The 18,226-nt window shown below is 40.9% G+C and overlaps 1 protein-coding gene across 15 annotated transcripts in view; it reads right to left on the reverse strand.

Annotated features, from left to right (window-relative positions):
• Nucleotides 1-18,226, reverse strand: part of LOC132979424 (receptor-type tyrosine-protein phosphatase mu-like) — a 162,597-nt gene that overhangs the window by 84,416 nt on the left and 59,955 nt on the right. For all 15 annotated transcript variants that reach the window (XM_061045200.1, XM_061045201.1, XM_061045208.1 and 12 more), the window contains exons 5-7: nucleotides 17,237-17,352; nucleotides 14,750-14,924; nucleotides 7,718-8,011 (exon numbers count right to left, since the gene is read on the reverse strand). In XM_061045200.1, the coding sequence (XP_060901183.1) occupies nucleotides 7,718-8,011; nucleotides 14,750-14,924; nucleotides 17,237-17,352 (585 nt within the window). The remainder of the gene's footprint in view (nucleotides 1-7,717; nucleotides 8,012-14,749; nucleotides 14,925-17,236; nucleotides 17,353-18,226) is intronic.

Raw genomic sequence — 18,226 nt, forward strand, 5'->3', positions numbered from 1 at the left:
ATTTATGATGCATGATAGCTGTCTCATAGGGAGGAGGGCTGCACTTTTTGATACCAAATGCACCAACCTGGTGCTAGGGCTTTAATTAGACAAAAAGTAGTGATTACTAGGCCACTAACATTATTAATGTACCCGTTAGCATGCCTGATAATCCATAGCCCAACTGTATATTTGCATGAGATCAGCAATTTCATGAATTAATAATGGTAACTTACTCCCATTGTGTTTTGCAACACATTGAGCAGTGCAGTAGTTTAAAGTCCACTTAGGCTGACTTCCACTCAGTAATCTTTTCAACAAAATCTATCTAACTAACAACTGATTCAGTTGAAAATACCAATCATCACAAGAATGTATTATTTATTTTTCTAAATCCAAATGGAATAATAGCTTAGTGGACAACAGGGTATTAAATATCAGTCGGTCGTCTTTTCTATCCCTGCACATTTAAAGGGATTAAAAGAACAAACCTATAAAGTGAGCCTCCGGGGCTAAAGGTGATGGGAAGTGAGAGTCCACCAACCGGATGAAAACAAATGGACAGCCAGTTGATGGAGAGAGTGGAGGCAGCGGAGGTGGAACTGGTTAAATCAATCTTTCATTTCGTTTCCACCGATATGCTGTGCAGTGATTGGGGTCAGAGTGGCAGGTGGAATGACCCCCCTCCTCCCCCCAATCTGTCTTAACACACACACATCATTCAAACATCCATCTCCACTATAAGACTGGGCTTTGCCTTTCGTAGTTTAGGTTCCTGGGGAAAACGCCTGTGGATAGGGCTTTCAAACACGAAGAACACAAGCTCTCATTTACCGACGGGGACGCAATCTCTACAGGAGCAGTGGGAGGTTACCAAGGTGATTCTTCAACTTCAACGCTCCCCAGATGGCTCGAGTGGCATTGTCATTTGTCGCCAAAAACCTGCATGTGTCGCACTCAGCTCAGGGTGTTACCCTGAGTGTAAATCAAAGGGAAGCGTTTGACTTTGTGAAATGGTTGCTGCGTTTCTGAGCCACCTACTTAGGAGATATATGAGTGCTAAGATCTTAGCTTTCTATGTGGAGGAATACAGAATATAAATCACAGCCTTCCTGACATTTCCTGTCCTTTAGTTAAAGAAGGAGACACAGAAAATGTTCTGGAGTTAGAGTTATACAATCAGACTGAATGAGTGCTTCCTGGACGCCTTGCAAGGGGAATGGGACATCTATAATTCAGCAAAAGGATGGAGAAAATCTGTGACAAAAATTACAGCAGATAGGCCATGAATAATTAATCACGAAGAATAGAAACATTTAAAGACCTTGAGAAGCATTTCAGTTCAGATTTAAAAACAGCCGAAAAAAGGGATCTCGCCAAGCCTGACTAAACTACAGCTATTTATCCTTCTCTTGGGGCTTAACTGAGGAGGTTACAAACAAGCTCGATGATAATTGTTTGTGAGGAACTGAGGAGGCAGCTCTAGAGAAGGACGGGACAAAGTTTACTCGACTGTCACCAGAGTATGTGTTGTACACATCTCTTCTCAGAGTCTCAAATCTTTCCTGTAAGGGGAAAATAAATGGAGGGATTGAAATAAGGGGAATTAAAATAACGAAAGAGCTTTAAATGTAGTCTCTCTCCCTCACAACACAAGTTCTTTGAAAATGTGTCCTTGGAAAAAAACACAATTTCCCTTTTGCGGAGCCAATACCATGGAACACAATTCTCCATTTTACTTCCAACTGCCTGTGATAAAAATACCTTTATTGTGCTCCTCCTATAACCTTCCTGCACACCACAAACTCAATCTACCCTGTTTTCTCTGACTGACAAAAGAACACAAATTCAATAGGCCTCAAATCGAGGCTTTTCATTGGCCATCCCACAGACGATATATAAACCCTATAGCTCACATGACAGACTGCTTTTGTGGGCTACAAACCACACCAATGTTATCTGAGATGGTTAGGTGAAGTGGATTTCTATTCAAGCCTTGAGGCAACAATAGCATTAATTAGACACATCAAACCTAGCAAACAATTTCCTCTCCCTTTCAGGTCCACTGAGGCAGATCTGCTCAATCTCAGCCATGGAAATAAATAAAAAACAACCGTCATAAAGGGTTAAAGCTCAAAGAGGGATTTGCCCTGCAGACATGCATGGAGATATACGAGGGGAAATAGAAGATATAACTGACAGGTCATCATTCAAATACAGTCTCTAAGCTGGGTTAGACAAGGATCGGCCATGTGAAATATATTGCCTCATTCAGGTTTGGCTGGAAATAATTGATCACTGCAAAAAAACAAATCTTACCCAATATATTTATCTAATTTCTCGTCCATAACATCTAATTCTACTTCATATTATTATAACATACTTCATATTCTACTTCATCACCTGGAAAACCCATTGTATTTAACATCTCATACTGCAAGCAAAAATCAAGGCCTGAATTAGTAAAACAGCCGCCGATGCAGCGAGCAAGTTTTAAGAAACCTAAAAATACATTTTGATTGCTGCACTGAAAGCTATGTTTTCACATTATAATCGATTCAGGCTTTGTGCTTTTTTAAATTGTATTATCTTGAAATAAGATATGTATCTGGACTTGTCGGGTGCGTGAGGCGTATATTAAGTGTAATGAGATATTTTTGCAGTGAAGCTGATGGAGCGATATAGAGTAGCAGGCTAAGATTAGCATCCCACAAGCAGAGAACTACACACATGTTGAACTAGCAGTAAATGTTATCAAAATAAAACATTTGTCCTTAGGTGCAGTGATAGCCATGTAGCATTTCTGCTCTGCTTGTGGCTTATCACTTCGACCGGAAGTCGAAGGTCAATCACAACCTTGATTTCAGAATGCTTAAACACGGGAGTCTTTGCTATTTTAAAATCCATTAATTTGGCAATGTTGGAACTTTTCTTTTCTTTTTAATTGCACATAAGAAGAAAAAAACCCATCAAAGGACAATTACAAGCAGTACATAATGATAAGAAGTAAAAAACAAATCATAAATTTGGAAAGAAATGTGCAATAGAAGCCAAAGTAACCAATAAGGGCTTATGGAGAAGACCCTCCTCATAAGCCTTACCACCATAATCGACCATTATATATTCATTATAAATAAAAACATTTAGAAACTTGGAAAGGAGCCCTGACTCTGTGTACAGTAAGTCAGGTCATTAAATCTTCTTGTCTATCAAGTGGGGAATGTTCTGAGAAATCAAGAAAGCATTAGTCTGTACATCGCACTTTTCCTTTTTGACAGCTGAACAATAGGAGAACAAAGAAACAACATAAGTCTACATAACCGTTCTTATTATGCCTTTAGAAGAACAGATGGTGAAAGAAAAGATTGTTTTATTTTTAATTCATGGACTCTATAGTCATTGAACTGTACTGCTTTTACGTTTTTAACATGTCTACCTCAGTCTTCAAGGTCTGACAGTGATGTATTCTTCAGATAGAATTTCTATGGATAATACACATCTGTACATGCGGAGCTTTCAAATTGAGTTCATGTATGTCATGGCACACTGCACAAATACTTCTCACTCCTTTTGCCGGTGAGCAGATATGCATTTTTCTGAGTGACATCATTTACAGAGGAATGTTTGAGGATTTTTTTTTCAGCCATGGTTAACATTACAGCTCTTTCCAAAAGCCCCATACACTCACCTTAGTCTGTTCTTAACACCTTAGCAAAGAGTTAAGTGGATGTTCAATAATTCTTTCCACTTTATAAAATTAAAAGTATTTCAATGCTTTGAAACTGACTGAAATTACTATGAATGTCTCCATAGAAACCACAGAAGCAAACAAGACCACCATCAACAAGATAGATGATTTACACGGTCTTAAGTATCCCAGTTATGTGCCTTATCCTGGTTTTGATCAAAAGGCATTTCTTTTTAAACACTTCTTGCGCTTGTACAGGACAAACCAACAAAGATAGAAAAACATCCACATTAGGTGCCACCATCAACACGAACTTACAGTTCCTCACATGGGCCTTTATAGATAGAGAAAGGGTCTTACTCAGCTGCTAACTTGAAAAGGTAATGAAAAGGTACCTTGAAAAGGTAATATGTAAGACTGGAGACATTTAAGTGACACAATCTGAGCTAGTTATTTTATCAATTTGTGGTGACATATTTACTTCAACGGTTTCTGTAATTTTGTTGCACCATATATGATGTTCATATTGAGTACCTTACACTCTTAATGTTAGAAATACATTTAATGTATTTAAAACACTGTGACATCAAGCTGGTTATAATGTTTAGTCAATGACAGGGTTCAACATTTTTGCTTGATGTTCCACATATGGATAAATCCAACAGGAATTTTTGAAGATTTCTTAATAATATTTGCACCAATATCAATTTGAGAAAAGATTATGTTGTTGTGTTCTGTATGAAGGGATTCTACCTCCTCTGCCTTTTTTAAAATTGCATTGGATCATTCTCATTTGCATCAAAACCGACCTGGTCATGCACAAATTAAGCAGTAAGGCTTCATGCTAATAACTAACCTTGGTGGTGAGCATAATTGCGTAGCTCCTCCCTGCTCTTTTCTGTTGTAAATGGCTGTTTAAACGAGGGCTGATCCCTGATTAATGCTGTTTCCCCCTGAGTTTAATAGCACTCGGTGTAACAGAATGGCAAAGTAAAAACAAACAGATGAGACTACTCCCACGTGGTACCAGAGCGCAGATGGAGACAACTTATAGATGGAGATGTGGAGTTGGCAAAGGCTGGAGCCTGAGCAGGTGTTTGGACCCAGCATGGACATCATGTTCTGCCATTTTTTAAAAGCGCCTGAGAGCCAGCGGGACAGCAAAGGCCATAGGATGGAGATGAGACACACAAACAGACTGTTCTCCTACCAGGGAAACCTGTATGCAATATGCTCTGCTGCATAAGAAACAAGTACTGTGGGATAAAACATGCAAATATGGAGAAACTTAAAAAATATACTCTGTCATTTTACAGATCCTGAATCCTCTCTCTGTATTAGTTTAAACGCATCCAACAACAACAGTTCAATAACCTTTACACTGTAGTCTCAAAATGCCTCGAATGTTTGTGTGTTATTTGGAGTGAAAACACCAGAAAACAGATTATTAAGAGAAGATTGAAAAGCTCTGGCAACTACTTTTCCACAGAAATCTCAAGTACCAACTCAGACGGCACAGGACTAGTTGTTTAAGACTTGCTTATCTTCCTAGTGTGGGCTGGAAATGGTTTCTCTGTGTGAGATGGTCTCTCAATAGTGTTGCTGAAAATGCAGGGCACCCTGCTGTGATCCCAGGGCACCACCTGATAACACAGTGTCTCCCTACAAGTAGCACTTACCAAGCGTGGAGAACTCTGAAGTGGTAAACAACTTCACACAAACTTCACATGGAAGGGGAGTGTGGATGCCAAATGTTTTTCTCTTTTAGCTCACAAATGTTTGGCGAGTAATTTTGGTCAGTCGGAAAAAGGGGGAATAAATGTTAACAAGTGGTATAATTCAACATGGGCTGTCCAAAGACATGAGGATATGCAAAAGAAAAATGTTGTTTGAAAGATTCGGCACACCCTTGAAATCCGCAAATAACCCCCTGGAGCAATCACACAGCCTTGGATAAGACAGTCTTTTGATGTTCACTAGGAAAGTAATGGAAGTGCTCCATGGGAAAGAAAAACCTTTCAAGGCTAGCCTTTTCTTCCTCCTGCTCCTGAATTGAATTGGTGGCGTCCTTGCATTATACATCGCCCATTTTACAGAAGATTGAATTAAAACATCCTTTGTCATCAGAAACATTGCTCAGTTTGCGAAGTGACCAAGGCATGGCTATGAATAATTATGAGAGAGACAGTGCTCTAAAGTGGCCACAGATTTTCATTAGCGCCTCCAGACAGCAGTGCAGGGAGAAGGGGGAGCGAGACTAGGGGCCTGTCTGTATCAACAGTGATGTATCGCACAGCCCTGTGAGTCCTAACCGTTCAATTAGGAGCTCTGCTGAGGCCTAGCCTGTCAGTAGGAAAGTCCAGCAGAGAGCCGGACAAGATCAAGAGCTGCTTCCTCAAACACACTTCAGGAGCCGGGGCCATCAATCTCCCCGACTGTGACCGGCAGGGTGGCCAAGGGGCAGGACCCCCCGCCGAAACCGGGCCTGGCTCAGACGGCTGCACAGGTAGAGCCATTCATCCCTATCAGCCGGACTAAAAATGAATAAGCCCGTGACCTTCACAGTGGGGAGAGGGGGTTACACCCTGGGCAGGGAGGGGAGAAAAATCTCATTTTCATCAGCGTTTCTCTGGACACCAAAAAGCATTAGCCCGGGAAAATGCTGAGGCTACGTTTGTTTTGTTCCCAGAGTTGGCATCCTGGTGCTGCATGGGGATTTAGCTGGTTAATGTTGTGAGAAGGACAATTTGTACAATATCATCAGGCATTCTCAAAGTGTTTATGTACATGTATGAGTTGGAGTGGCCACGGTAAAGCAACAACATAATGACACAAATTTAAGGTGCCACTCTGCTTCACACATGATATCGATCTGTGTTGATGAATTAGGAAGCTTGCAGCGACTCTGGAATGAGAATTAAGCTGAATAAACAAGTAGTAATAAAGCTAACCATGTGGCAGGGCACTTTTCTGCTCTATGGTTGGAGCCAACTATAAATCACATCAATTATTGTGACACACAGCTGTTCCCATAACACAGAAAGTTTCAAGACTTTACTTGAACTTAAACTGTTTTTCTCTGTTACATATTTAAAAAGTATGAACGGCTCTAATTGTTCCAGGTGCTCATTGTAGATCACGTTTCTTAGAAAAGACCATATGCCATAAATCTTAATGAAGATCTATAGGTGGAAACAATGAACATGCAGATACCTTTGTCTACTGTACAAAAATAATTACCTGAGTAAAATGGCGATGAAATATGTTGGGCAATTATGAGCCAGATATGTGGTTTAAATTCAATGAGCCTTGAGATGAAACACAATGGCACCAACAATGGAGTCCTCGTGGATATTTATTTCCTTGCATGGGACGATTTGTCAAAATAGAAATGTTTCTGATTTTTTTTCAAAATTGACTTAGAGAAGAGTAAAAGTAAAATACAACAAGCCAAAGGGTTACATGTTCCAGTTCCACACACTATTTGAATTCATATGTAGGATATAAATTCTGCTGGGTTGGAACTGAGCAAAGTGCTGAATGTAATTTTGAGTCATTTTTTCCATTGTTAGCGCTGTAACCAAAATGGTCTCCATATTTGTCGATGCATGGCTCTTATTGACAATGGGATGATTTTTTAACCCAAACTGCAACAGACTCATTAAGGAGTTTTTAGCTGGTTATGAATTGGACTGAATTCAAGATTAATGTCTCTTTACGAGCAACAAAAGTCAATCCGATCATATTCAACAGAACTGATGACTTCCATATGGTAATTTTTTATGCCTGAAGCTGCTACAGCGGGGTACAAAACAACCTTTTGTTTACATTTCCCCCAGCAGCTATTCAAAGAAAACAAGTCATCTTTTTGACTATTTAAAAAAAAAGGTACTGTTCTGTACACTGGGCTCACCAAAGCTACACAATTATTGTCGAGCAGGTTGCAAATTCAACTCATAGGAGAGAAAAATGATAAGCTAGTTTAACATGTCAACACAGTGGGATGTAATCTCAGTGGTGCTATTGAAGTTATGGTATTTTTTGCCTCACCAGCACATCTGGTCCTGGCTCTCAATGGGGGTCCTGGGGCTCCGGTGCCTCCCTCCAGAGGTCTGGTCAGCAGAACGCTGATCTCATACTCGGTGTCTGGATCCAGGTGGCCGATCTTGTGTGTGGTCTTGTCGACAGGTTGCAGGTCGTACATGGTGCCAGACACAGTGCGGTATTCCACCTCTCTGTCGATGATTGGGCCGTCCCCATTGATGGAGTTGGCGTTCAGCTGGATCCAAAGGTAAGTGGCGCCCACAGCAGTCAGCTGGGGTGGTGCAATTGGAACCGGGGGCTCTGTGCGGGAAAAAAGGTTTTTTGATTAATGTAAGTCGAACCATGCTGAAAGTTGAAATGGTCGAAAGTCGTGATAATAAAGAACACTTTTGTATTTTAATTTTGTGTGAAAGAAAAACTTTGGATAAATGCTGGAATCAAGCAAACAAGACGCTCAAAATCTATTTCTTTCTTTTGAAAACCAACAAGATCGAAATCTTGTTGAAAAGCGCGACGATCCTCATGTTTCCCGATAATAGAGGTGTTCAAGAAGAGCCACGTAACAATCAATAGTTCCAGCTTAGTGAGGACTGTTATCATCAGTAGTACACCGACTGAAGTCGACGAGACCTTGGCAGAAGCTGCTCCTATTGAAGAGATTATTGATTTTAATCAGAGGAGTTCTATAGAAAAGCCAGTGGTAATTGACATCTACCGTAGCTGTCATCTCCCTTGTTTCATTCAGGGTCAGGTTTAATCTCTCAACCCATGGCTGTTTGGGAATATTGTGCATCTTAAATGAAGCTTAACATTGCCAGTGGAAAGCCTTGAACGCAAGTCTTCAGTGCATGTCTTACTATATAGAATATTCCTACAAAAAATTAACGACACAATTCAGCCTCAAAGAAATGACTTGTCGCTGATAGTATTTTTGGGAGAAAATGGCTCACAAATATCTACGTTTTGTCAGACATATTCTAAAGAAACTGTCAGGAGTCAGCGTTGCCTTTGCACGAAACACGACTGCTAATGAAAAAAGAGCTGCATGAAATACGGGATTTGTGTAAGGCGAGGTTAAGGTTCACAAGGTCTGCCCCTTGTTGCTTGTTTTGAATGGTGGAACTTTCACCTTTCAGCACCAAAGTCATCCTTTGTATTCTTTGTGCAGGAAATCTCTAGAACCGATCTGAAATACAGCTAAAAGGTTCTTAGCGGAGTTTGAGACCTTTCGGAGCTGTTTTTCTCAGAGTTGGTTCCTGTGTTGTTCATCTTATGCTAGCACATGACGCACATGCTAGCAGCGTGGTAAGTATCCCTTCCAATGCCTTTACATAAGCCAACTAATCAACAGGTGATGGTTATATTTCAAGTTCATATTAAGCTCTGATAAAACAGCAAAGGTAGGAAGGAAGTGACAATCTAAATCTATATCTATTGAGTACACCTGCTCGCTTCACCTTGAACTAATTACAATAAGACAGGAAACTTAACGAGCTGCTCTCATTGGATGCTTTTTAAGAGGACGTAAAATGACTTGGAGGCAGACACATCTGACTGTAGATGTCCTCCCTGATATATCTGATATATATATATGGTTATGGGTGATTTTGACAAATATTTGCTGTTTAAATGAGTTATTTTGTGTTTTTTAATGTTTAACAATTATGGATCTTTATCGTACTTGTAGGTATGGCTGCTCGTTGTTTGTCTGAAACTTTGTTAATGTGCTGCTGCCTATCTTGGACAGGACAATCTGGAAAAAGAGATTTTTGAATGTCGAAGAGTTTTCCCGGTTAAATACAATAAAAATATAATTCAAGATTTAAACTAGACAAAAGAAACGCTGCCACTGTTTATACGTTTTTAAGTAGAAAATGCTGCAGTATTCAGGTAACTATGCAAAGGTCGCACAGTTAACACTTAACAGTAGACAAAGACAGTATTTCAATAACAGGGTCAAAGTGAGGTGAATTATTACATTTATCTAATTACTTGTTCAATGTTTTATTCCTCCACAATATGGTTTAAATACCTGAAGAACTGTATGTCAGAAGTAGAATCTAGATTCTTCTTCTGTGACACATCCTTTGTGTCAGCCACACTCACTGTGATCATGTCCACATCTGTCAAAGTAACACGACCTTCACTAACTGATTACAGATACACAATGACATACAAAAGTAATCTTTGATCAAATGAAGCTGCAGGCTGTGGTGAATAAATAAGAGAAACATTTCCAGACTGTATTCAAAGAATGTTAAATGAAGGTAAGAACGTTTTTTTTTCTTCTCCTAAATGAAAACTATAATACTTAGACGTGAATCCATTTCTGAGCCCTTTGAACCTTCAATCTTCAATTGGATTTGTGTGAAATCTAATCGGAAGTTCCTGAATACAGGTTTATCTTTGTTAGATAAAAGTTGTGCTCGATGGAAACCTTGACGGTGACCTTTTCTCTGTTTTGTTGCCAATATTTGTCTAATCTTGTTTAAACCTTGTGCCATTTCTGGTTTAATGAGGCTTTTGAAAATGTCAGACAAGGTATTTCATGAGGGATTCCCCCCCAAATTGTATTATCCTACAGCTAGGCAAAGGGTATGTTGTAGTATAATTGTAAGGAAACTTTTATCGTCTATAAGATTAGTTGTTTCTTTTCACATTTGCTTTTTATATTCACACTGGAAAAAAAAGCTTGCTCTAGCTCCTACCTCACAATCAGTGATACTTTACTATCTCGTGCTTTGACCACTCCTGTCTCCAGGTGCAACCAAAAACCTGCCACTGTCAACAAAGAGCTCTGACCTAGAGCCGAGGCATGGCTTAGGAATGCACCCTCAGTCATACACTGCAATAGTTACTCGTCCCAGAAGCACAATGAGCAGCCCTAATGAGCACATACATGTTACAGAATCATGCCATTAGTCGCCTGGCTGCTTCTCATGGAGTTGTCACGGAGAGGATGAAGTCTCCAGGCACATTACGGCGCAGGCTGAGGTGTCCTACAGAGAATTGGTTTGCTCTCCCCTCAGCAGATGGTTACCCCATGGTGACCTACGCTGCAGGTCCCTAAACTCCTGCTAATCCAAAGCTTCCAGTGTTTCTGTCAAACATCACCTAAAGCGAACCAGCTAATCCAGCAGGTCGTCGCCTGGACTTAACACGCTATGCCTCTGGTCTGCATGTGGAGCCAGACAGAAACACGACCCACAAATCTGGCTCCAAACAACGACTTGTTTTGATGGTCTTTTAATGTCTGTTGTAACGTCCCAGAAGGGATTTAACTTAGTTAAGTAGCTATATGCGTCCATTCAATCAAACGGAAAACAGAACAGGCTCTCCTGGAAACATTGTCCCTGAGAGTAAGATGGTGTACTTCATCTTGATGTTGTTATGAAGTGTGTTTTATTTAAAAAAACATCCAAATAGACTTAAATGTCTAAAGAGGGTATGTTGGTTTCAGGGCGCTGGTGGCTCACTGGTTAGTTTTTGCACCCCGTGTACAGAGGCTGTAATCCTCACAGCGGACAGCCTGGGTTTGAATCCAACCTGTGGCTCCTTTCCTGCAGGTCACTCCTAACTCCCTCTAAGTCCTGTCTGTTTGATACAGGCATAAAAAGCCAAAAAATACATCTTTGAAAAAATGTGGTTTCAAAGAACTTAGACAAGAAGAACTTTTTTGTATTAGATTGAGTTTTGGCCTTTGTTTTTTGTCTTTATTTCATGTCATGTACAATTAAAAGACCAGAAATAATTTATTTGAATGCAGTATTTATCTCTACTCATTGAAGAAGTTAATAAAAAATTAAAACTACTGAAGAGTAAAACTTGAAACATTTTTTTCTTTCCAAAACAATTCTACTTCAGAGGAGGAACGAGTCATGCGGGTTGTCACCAGATTTAAATGGCACATTTGCCTGCACACTCACTCTATGATAACACTTTGTCATGCTCAGGACCAAATGGCCCTCAAATATGACAAAGCCTCAAGCTGCTGACTCACACATGACTGGTTTGAAGGGTGACTAACTTGGCAACTTAACACAAAATTCATCCAACTAAAATCCAATCAACTTAAAGTCCTGCATCTTTCATAACTTGTTGACCTTTGACATTATCAGACTGTGAGATTGAAACAATTGCAAGAGCGCTTCAATCATTGACGGATTCTTCTTTTTCTTGCATGGATACCAAAGCTGCCATTCAATCCGATTTCTGCTCTTATCACTCAAGACCATTTCAGTAACAATAAGACTAAGCGGCATGATGAATTATAGCAATAAGCATTTCATTTCACTTTGAAAAGTTTCTGCTTGACAAAAGCAACAGCAGCTTACGGTGATGAAATAATTCCTGTAGGTGCAGTAATCCTCTGTTCAACAGCCGCAGCAGACGACTGAAAATAACGGATTACCGGTGTGAAATACACTCAAGTGCTGGAACACTTTGGGATATTAACAACTCAATTCCCTGTGTTTAAGCCTCACGAGGCAGCGTTGCCCTAAAAAAGAAAAAGGGGGCTCAGGCGTGAGCTCGGTGCTGGCTGGAGATGGGTGACAGCGTGCAGATGACAGTGGCGGCCATACGCGGGGGGTCAGCGAGCAGCTGTTGTCATGATGTTGACCAGACAGGCAAACGGCCTGGCGACAGCTGGGTCCTCCTCTACCACAGCACCTGCTTTCCTGCCAGAACGCAATCGCACAAATGCAATCATGCACATGTGATATGAAACTGGCAGACAATTTGAGCCAATGCTGCACAACAAAGACTTTTTTAAGATCCAACACTGCTGAAGCAAACAATTATCTTCATCAAACATTAAAGAGAAAAAGGTTTTTATTTCTATTTTTAATCCCTAAAAGTTGCAGAATTATGTGAACAATGTTCATGAAAAGATTCCCAGAACTGAATGTGTTGACTTGATGTGGCTTGTTTTGCTATACCAACCGTCTTAAACTCATATTTGACACGTTGGAACATAAATGTGAGCACTTTGACATTTTTTGCTTTAGAAAATGGTGTAAAAGATTCTTGGTGTTTTGAAAATGTCATGACAGTTCTAAACATTTCTTCTATTTATTATCTTGGACCCCCTCGAAAACCGAGATGGTTCATCTCAAGGGGCTATCCATCATATTGGCTATCCATAAACAGAATTTCTCACAAATATAAAAAGCCTAAATGATACTTTTAAAGCCACAAGCACTTTTCAGCCCGTGTGCCAATCACCACACAGAGAGCAAAAGAAGAGCTGCCACTCTCTCTTGTTAGATCAGTTAGAGCAGAGTCTTTCTAAACACTTCTTTCATTTGCTTATTACATCCTCTGTTCCTCTCTTGCAGAGATGCGAGAGGCTCTCATTACGTTCTGCTCTCTTCTAATTGGGCTTCTGTGGAAAACAAATTGATCAGCTCCTGATAGGAGAAGAGCAGGCCACAGGAAAACGGCGAGCTTGAACCGCTGGTCGGCCTTCGATTTTTGGTGGCTTTCCTCATTAGCCGTGACATGGCTTCGCCTCGGCAGCCTCGAGTTGATAACGTGGCCCAGAATACAATGCCTGATCTCAGCGAGGGCTTTGCAGGCTCCAGGTGATTCTAACCAGGCCAAGATCGGAGCCAGCACATGGACAGGGAGTAATTATCGCCCTTTCAGAACCACTGGCTGCACTGCAGGAGAGCCCATCACAAGGAGAGGCGCTGCACCGGGCCAATCCATATACGGCTCTCTGGAAATACATGCAGCGCACTTCCACACGGGCACATAAATCTGACTGAATACTGGCATGAAAGGCAGAAGTGATTATCTGGGATAATCAAGCATTCACTCGCCTCATGTTGAAGAAAAAAAGGCGGTGTATGCTAATGAGGGGTGGGGCGGGTGGAGAGGAAGTACTCATAATCCACAGAATCACTCCGTGGTCACTCCTCCAAAAAACGAGTCACGGGCGCTGTGAACACACATTTAAGGAGGATTTACGACTCAGACACGTTGCTTGGAGGGTTAAGCGCTTGTTTTACGACTGGTACGATAAGAGGAGATATCAGAATTTTTTATGTGTGACACTTATAACCGTGAAAACGCCTCTTTTCTTCCTGCAACGCGCTGGCTTATGCCGGAGTCATCAAGGTGTGAAATCTCTGCAGAATTTAAAGCAGGGTGCATTACAAGATTAGATGAATGCCTAAATCTAGAAAATTACTTCATTTTAAATATTTATGACAAAGGCACTTTCCACTTAACCGGTTTGTCTTGTGCAAAAATACATCTAGTAACACACTACAGGCAGCGATCAGCAGAAATACGGCCGTGCAGTGAGTATGTCTAAGTGCAGAGATGTGCCAGTGATTGTGTTGCAGAATTTATGCACGAGTGTGGTTTTGAGTGCCTCCAGAGTGTCAGTAAATTTTCTTTGAGTACACCACTGATACACTGGCACAGAGAGACTTTATCTCCCTCCTCACTCTGCTGTGTCTGGGCCTGGTCGTTCTCGCATGATTGACAGACCTCGATCTGGACAGCCAGGATTAAACCTATCAATCACATGAAGCTTGGAGACAAAAAAAAAAAAAAAGAAGACAGGAAAAAAAGAAATCGGGGCAGTAAATTCAATTGAGAGCACAGGGAGAAAATTGAGGTGAAGAAATATAGAAGGCCATTACCGGGCTATAGGGCTGTAGGAAAGTGAGGCCTTGCAGGATTTAGTTTCAGACGACTCCATAAATTCATATCAAATGACTGCGCGAGTGAAATATCAGTGAGGTGACTGTAAACCCTGGTGCCTCTTGCCTTTGTGATCTTTTCGCTTGAAATTGTGCTCATTCAAGGGCAGCCTTTACAGGGGGAAGTATTAAAGCCCTCTAGATAACAAATCAACATAAAAAAAGCTTGTATTTTTAGTATCGCCTTAGAGGACATTGTCATATACAAACGAGCGGCACTTCCTGTTTATCCGCTGCTGACTTTGATGTACACAGAAAGGTCATGTGGATGGAAAAACATGTGAATGTTCTGTGTCTGTGTCTGTTTCTCTCAAATACTCACGTTTTATGGTTAGTTCGCCATAATTAGACACTCCAACGCCTTTGTCCGAGTGGACGATGCAGCGGTAGCGGCCCGAGTCGCCCTTGGTTGTGTTCTCCACGTCGAAAGTGCCTATGAAGCGACGGTTGTTCCAAGGTTTAGTGGCTTTCATCGGGGCCTCCCGTCCACCGATGCCCTTTTGGAAGCGAGACAAAACACAAAAGTGAGGCTCCGAATAAGAGGGACGTTTTAATAAGCGAAGTGGACTGACCTTGTGTGTTTCAGAAACTCTGGTTGAGCGTACTTGTTGTCTGTTCTTGTGTGTGTTTGCTTTGTGTCCTATCATTCCCATTGGTGGCTGATAGTAGGAGTACATTTATCACACAGGAACGCACACACACATTCTTACACACACACACACACAAGCACAAGCACACACTGGGCTCTCCCCAGCTGTCACCCCTCACAGCAGGCAGATGGGGGACATTTGTTCATTAGAAATATTTCTTCATTACTGTCATCAGGGGACTTCACTTAATGTTTGTTTTCCAGCTCCTGTGCTAATGAGGACGTGTTTGTTAAAATGATGGAGTACCTGGCAGAGGACCTTTACCCGGCGTCATGCTCCCACTGATCACATGTGTGACAGTGTGCTTAGCAGCAGAGCCGGCAGGGTTATGTCTGCCAGATGCACTACCTTTGCTGCTAAGAACAAGGTCAATTCAAGACTGCTGCGCGGCTCAGCTGTGCCGGATATAGTACACAGTATCCACAGAGCCAACATCTATATAGGTTAAGACCATACTGCGCTGATCTGAAACAACTGTAATCCCCCTGCCTCCCCGACTCACAGGACCCTGCAAAATCTGAGGAGCAGGTGAAATTTCAAACACAAGGGCACGATAAAGCCCGAGTGTTTGTGAATGTCTCTGCTTTGATTTGAGTCATATAATGAACCGCAGGAGTTTTTAAATCAAGGCTGAAGACTCACAGCTGCTTTTTATTAAATGATTTTAATTAAACCTGTTTTAAATATACAACACTGCACTGCTTGTATTTTTAAAACGTTCTTTTTATATCTCAGCTTCTGTTTTGCAGTTTCTATTCATCTTCTCTTTGATATTTAATGGAATGGTCAAAATGGGTCAGGTACATTAGCCCGCGGAGACACTACGAGCTTGAACTACCTCGCTATATTTGCCATATCTAGACCACTGATGAGATTTTGTTGTGAGTGCATCTCGTTCAGATGTTTAAATTTTGTTTAAAGTAAAATGAAACGGAGAGCAACAGCTGGAAGAGAATCTTTTGTTGAGACATGGCTTGATACCGGTATCTGAACGATGTCGGTATCATCAGATATTTATCAAATATTTGTATGTGGAGTGATTGATTCACATCTTTTGAATCCTGGACTATGTATGACCTCCCTGATACAAATGTCGTCTTGCAATGTGTTGTTTCTGCTCTTTGTAACGATGCGTTTGATGCCTTGTGTGAAGCACTCTGAATTGCCTTGTTGCTAATGTGCTACATATATATATATATATATAAACTTGCTTTCTCTTAAGTAACTTCAGTGAATTATTTGTTAACGTCCTTCAAGCCTTTTATAAATAAAGTGCATGTTAAAAATCCTTAAAATGTTTCGGTAAACTTACAATAAGATCACCAAAGTGAATGTGAGGATGGAAGTCATGAACGGGCGTACTCCTCCTAATTTTAGAACATTGTTTATCAACAATTCAGAGTACCTTTAGGAGTGATTTTTTAGAGTTGTGGTTCCACTGCTAACCGGAACTATATTTGATGCCTCCTGCTATGCAATTTAATTGACATCTGCTGGCCAATCAGAAAGATTTACTGCCCGTGGCTGTGGTGTAACCGTTTACATTTAGCCTCGTGTAATTAGGGTTAAACATGTTAAAAATAACGAAGTGCTTCGGCCTTTTCTGCTCCCGTCCCTCGCACACAGCCATTTGGATCCACATAATGAGATTTATTAAGGAAGCACAATGGTGTCTGCAGTATTGTTGGTCTGTGATGATGATTGATTATCAGTTTAAAATTAGCTTAGCATATATTTAACTTTAAATGACGGTTTCCAGAGGTGGTCTGCAGGTCACACAAACACACACTCCAGTTGTAAAAAACAATATCTCAATAAATTATATGTTGACCGAGTGTATTTAGCTAAATTTGATGGAGAACCTAAATGACATTAAAAGCTACATTTGTGATTTGACAGAGAACCTTTTACACCAAAATGACATTAAAAGCAACATTTGTGATTCCCCATTTAAAGAACACATATGCCTGCAGCTTCCTCAGACCGAGTGGCACAACAGTCTCACTGCTGATTCAAGATCAGAGGATTACATATTCTTAAAATAGAGTCTCTTCAATGTGACACGTCCATTTCCACAGGGCCTGGTTCTAATACTGATTCCAGCCTCTGATCTAGTCTTTGATCTGGAGTGTGTGTAAAAGGATAAAAATGGATCTCACCTGCAGCCAGAGGCGGAAATTGTCCCTTTTGCGTCCATTGACGGTGCAGTGAAAAGACGCGGTCTGTCCGGCGTTGACCTCCACTCCTTTTATAGTGAGGAAGTGAGGTGTGTTCACTGGGGAAAATACACACACAATTTTTTCAGACAGGTGCAAAAAAAAAGTTCGGCGAAATTACAGAAGGATTTAAGTTCTTTCAAATGAGTTTGAACAGGACGCTATAGTAGCCTGCATCAAGACTATGACGGATTTAAGCTCCTGTTTCTTTCCATTTCACCGTTCCTGACTTTGTAACCCTTGTGTCTGTAAAACTGTAGAACTGAAGGAAGTCAGCTTGAATGGATTCTGCTCTTTATTACACAGTTTTATACCCTCTCAGTGCTAGAGGCCAGAATGTCTTTTGTGAGGAACTTCCCACCTAAATCCTTAAAAAAAGAGGCACCTGAGGCCGATCTCGACGTCAACCCAGTTTCTGCTTCCTCTTTACTGCATTCTTTCATTGATTGAGAGGATTCGTGCAAAAGCATTAGTCTCTTTTCAAACCGTGCTCATTATCAGGCGCGCTCCCTGACTGGGATAGTCCACAGAAAAAGCAACTTATGTAGAACATTTTTGATTAGTACTGCTATTCCGCATAGAAAAAATAGGGCAATTCAGTGGAGCGACCTTGATTCGAAACATATCCAATTCTCTAAGGACTTGGCAAAAGCTAATTCTATCACTTTCATCATGGAGACGTTCACTTCTGCTTAATATTTCATAACCCCGTCTTTGAACTACACCTCTTTTATAACTTTGTCCCGTCAATCAGTCCGCTGCCAAATAAGACAAATCTATTTTTCTCATGGCTTATGTCTTCTTTAATGATGGAAGGAGAGGCAGACCACCCAGTGGCATAATCACACCTTTGTGCCAGATATTCCACATGGGTCGTATAAATAGAAAATGAATTGGCTGTGCTCCACTGACGAGTCGCTCTGATCACTTTGC

Source organism: Labrus mixtus, chromosome 8 (genome assembly GCF_963584025.1).
Source record: "Labrus mixtus chromosome 8, fLabMix1.1, whole genome shotgun sequence".
In the NCBI taxonomy this organism is placed as follows: domain Eukaryota; kingdom Metazoa; phylum Chordata; class Actinopteri; order Labriformes; family Labridae; genus Labrus; species Labrus mixtus.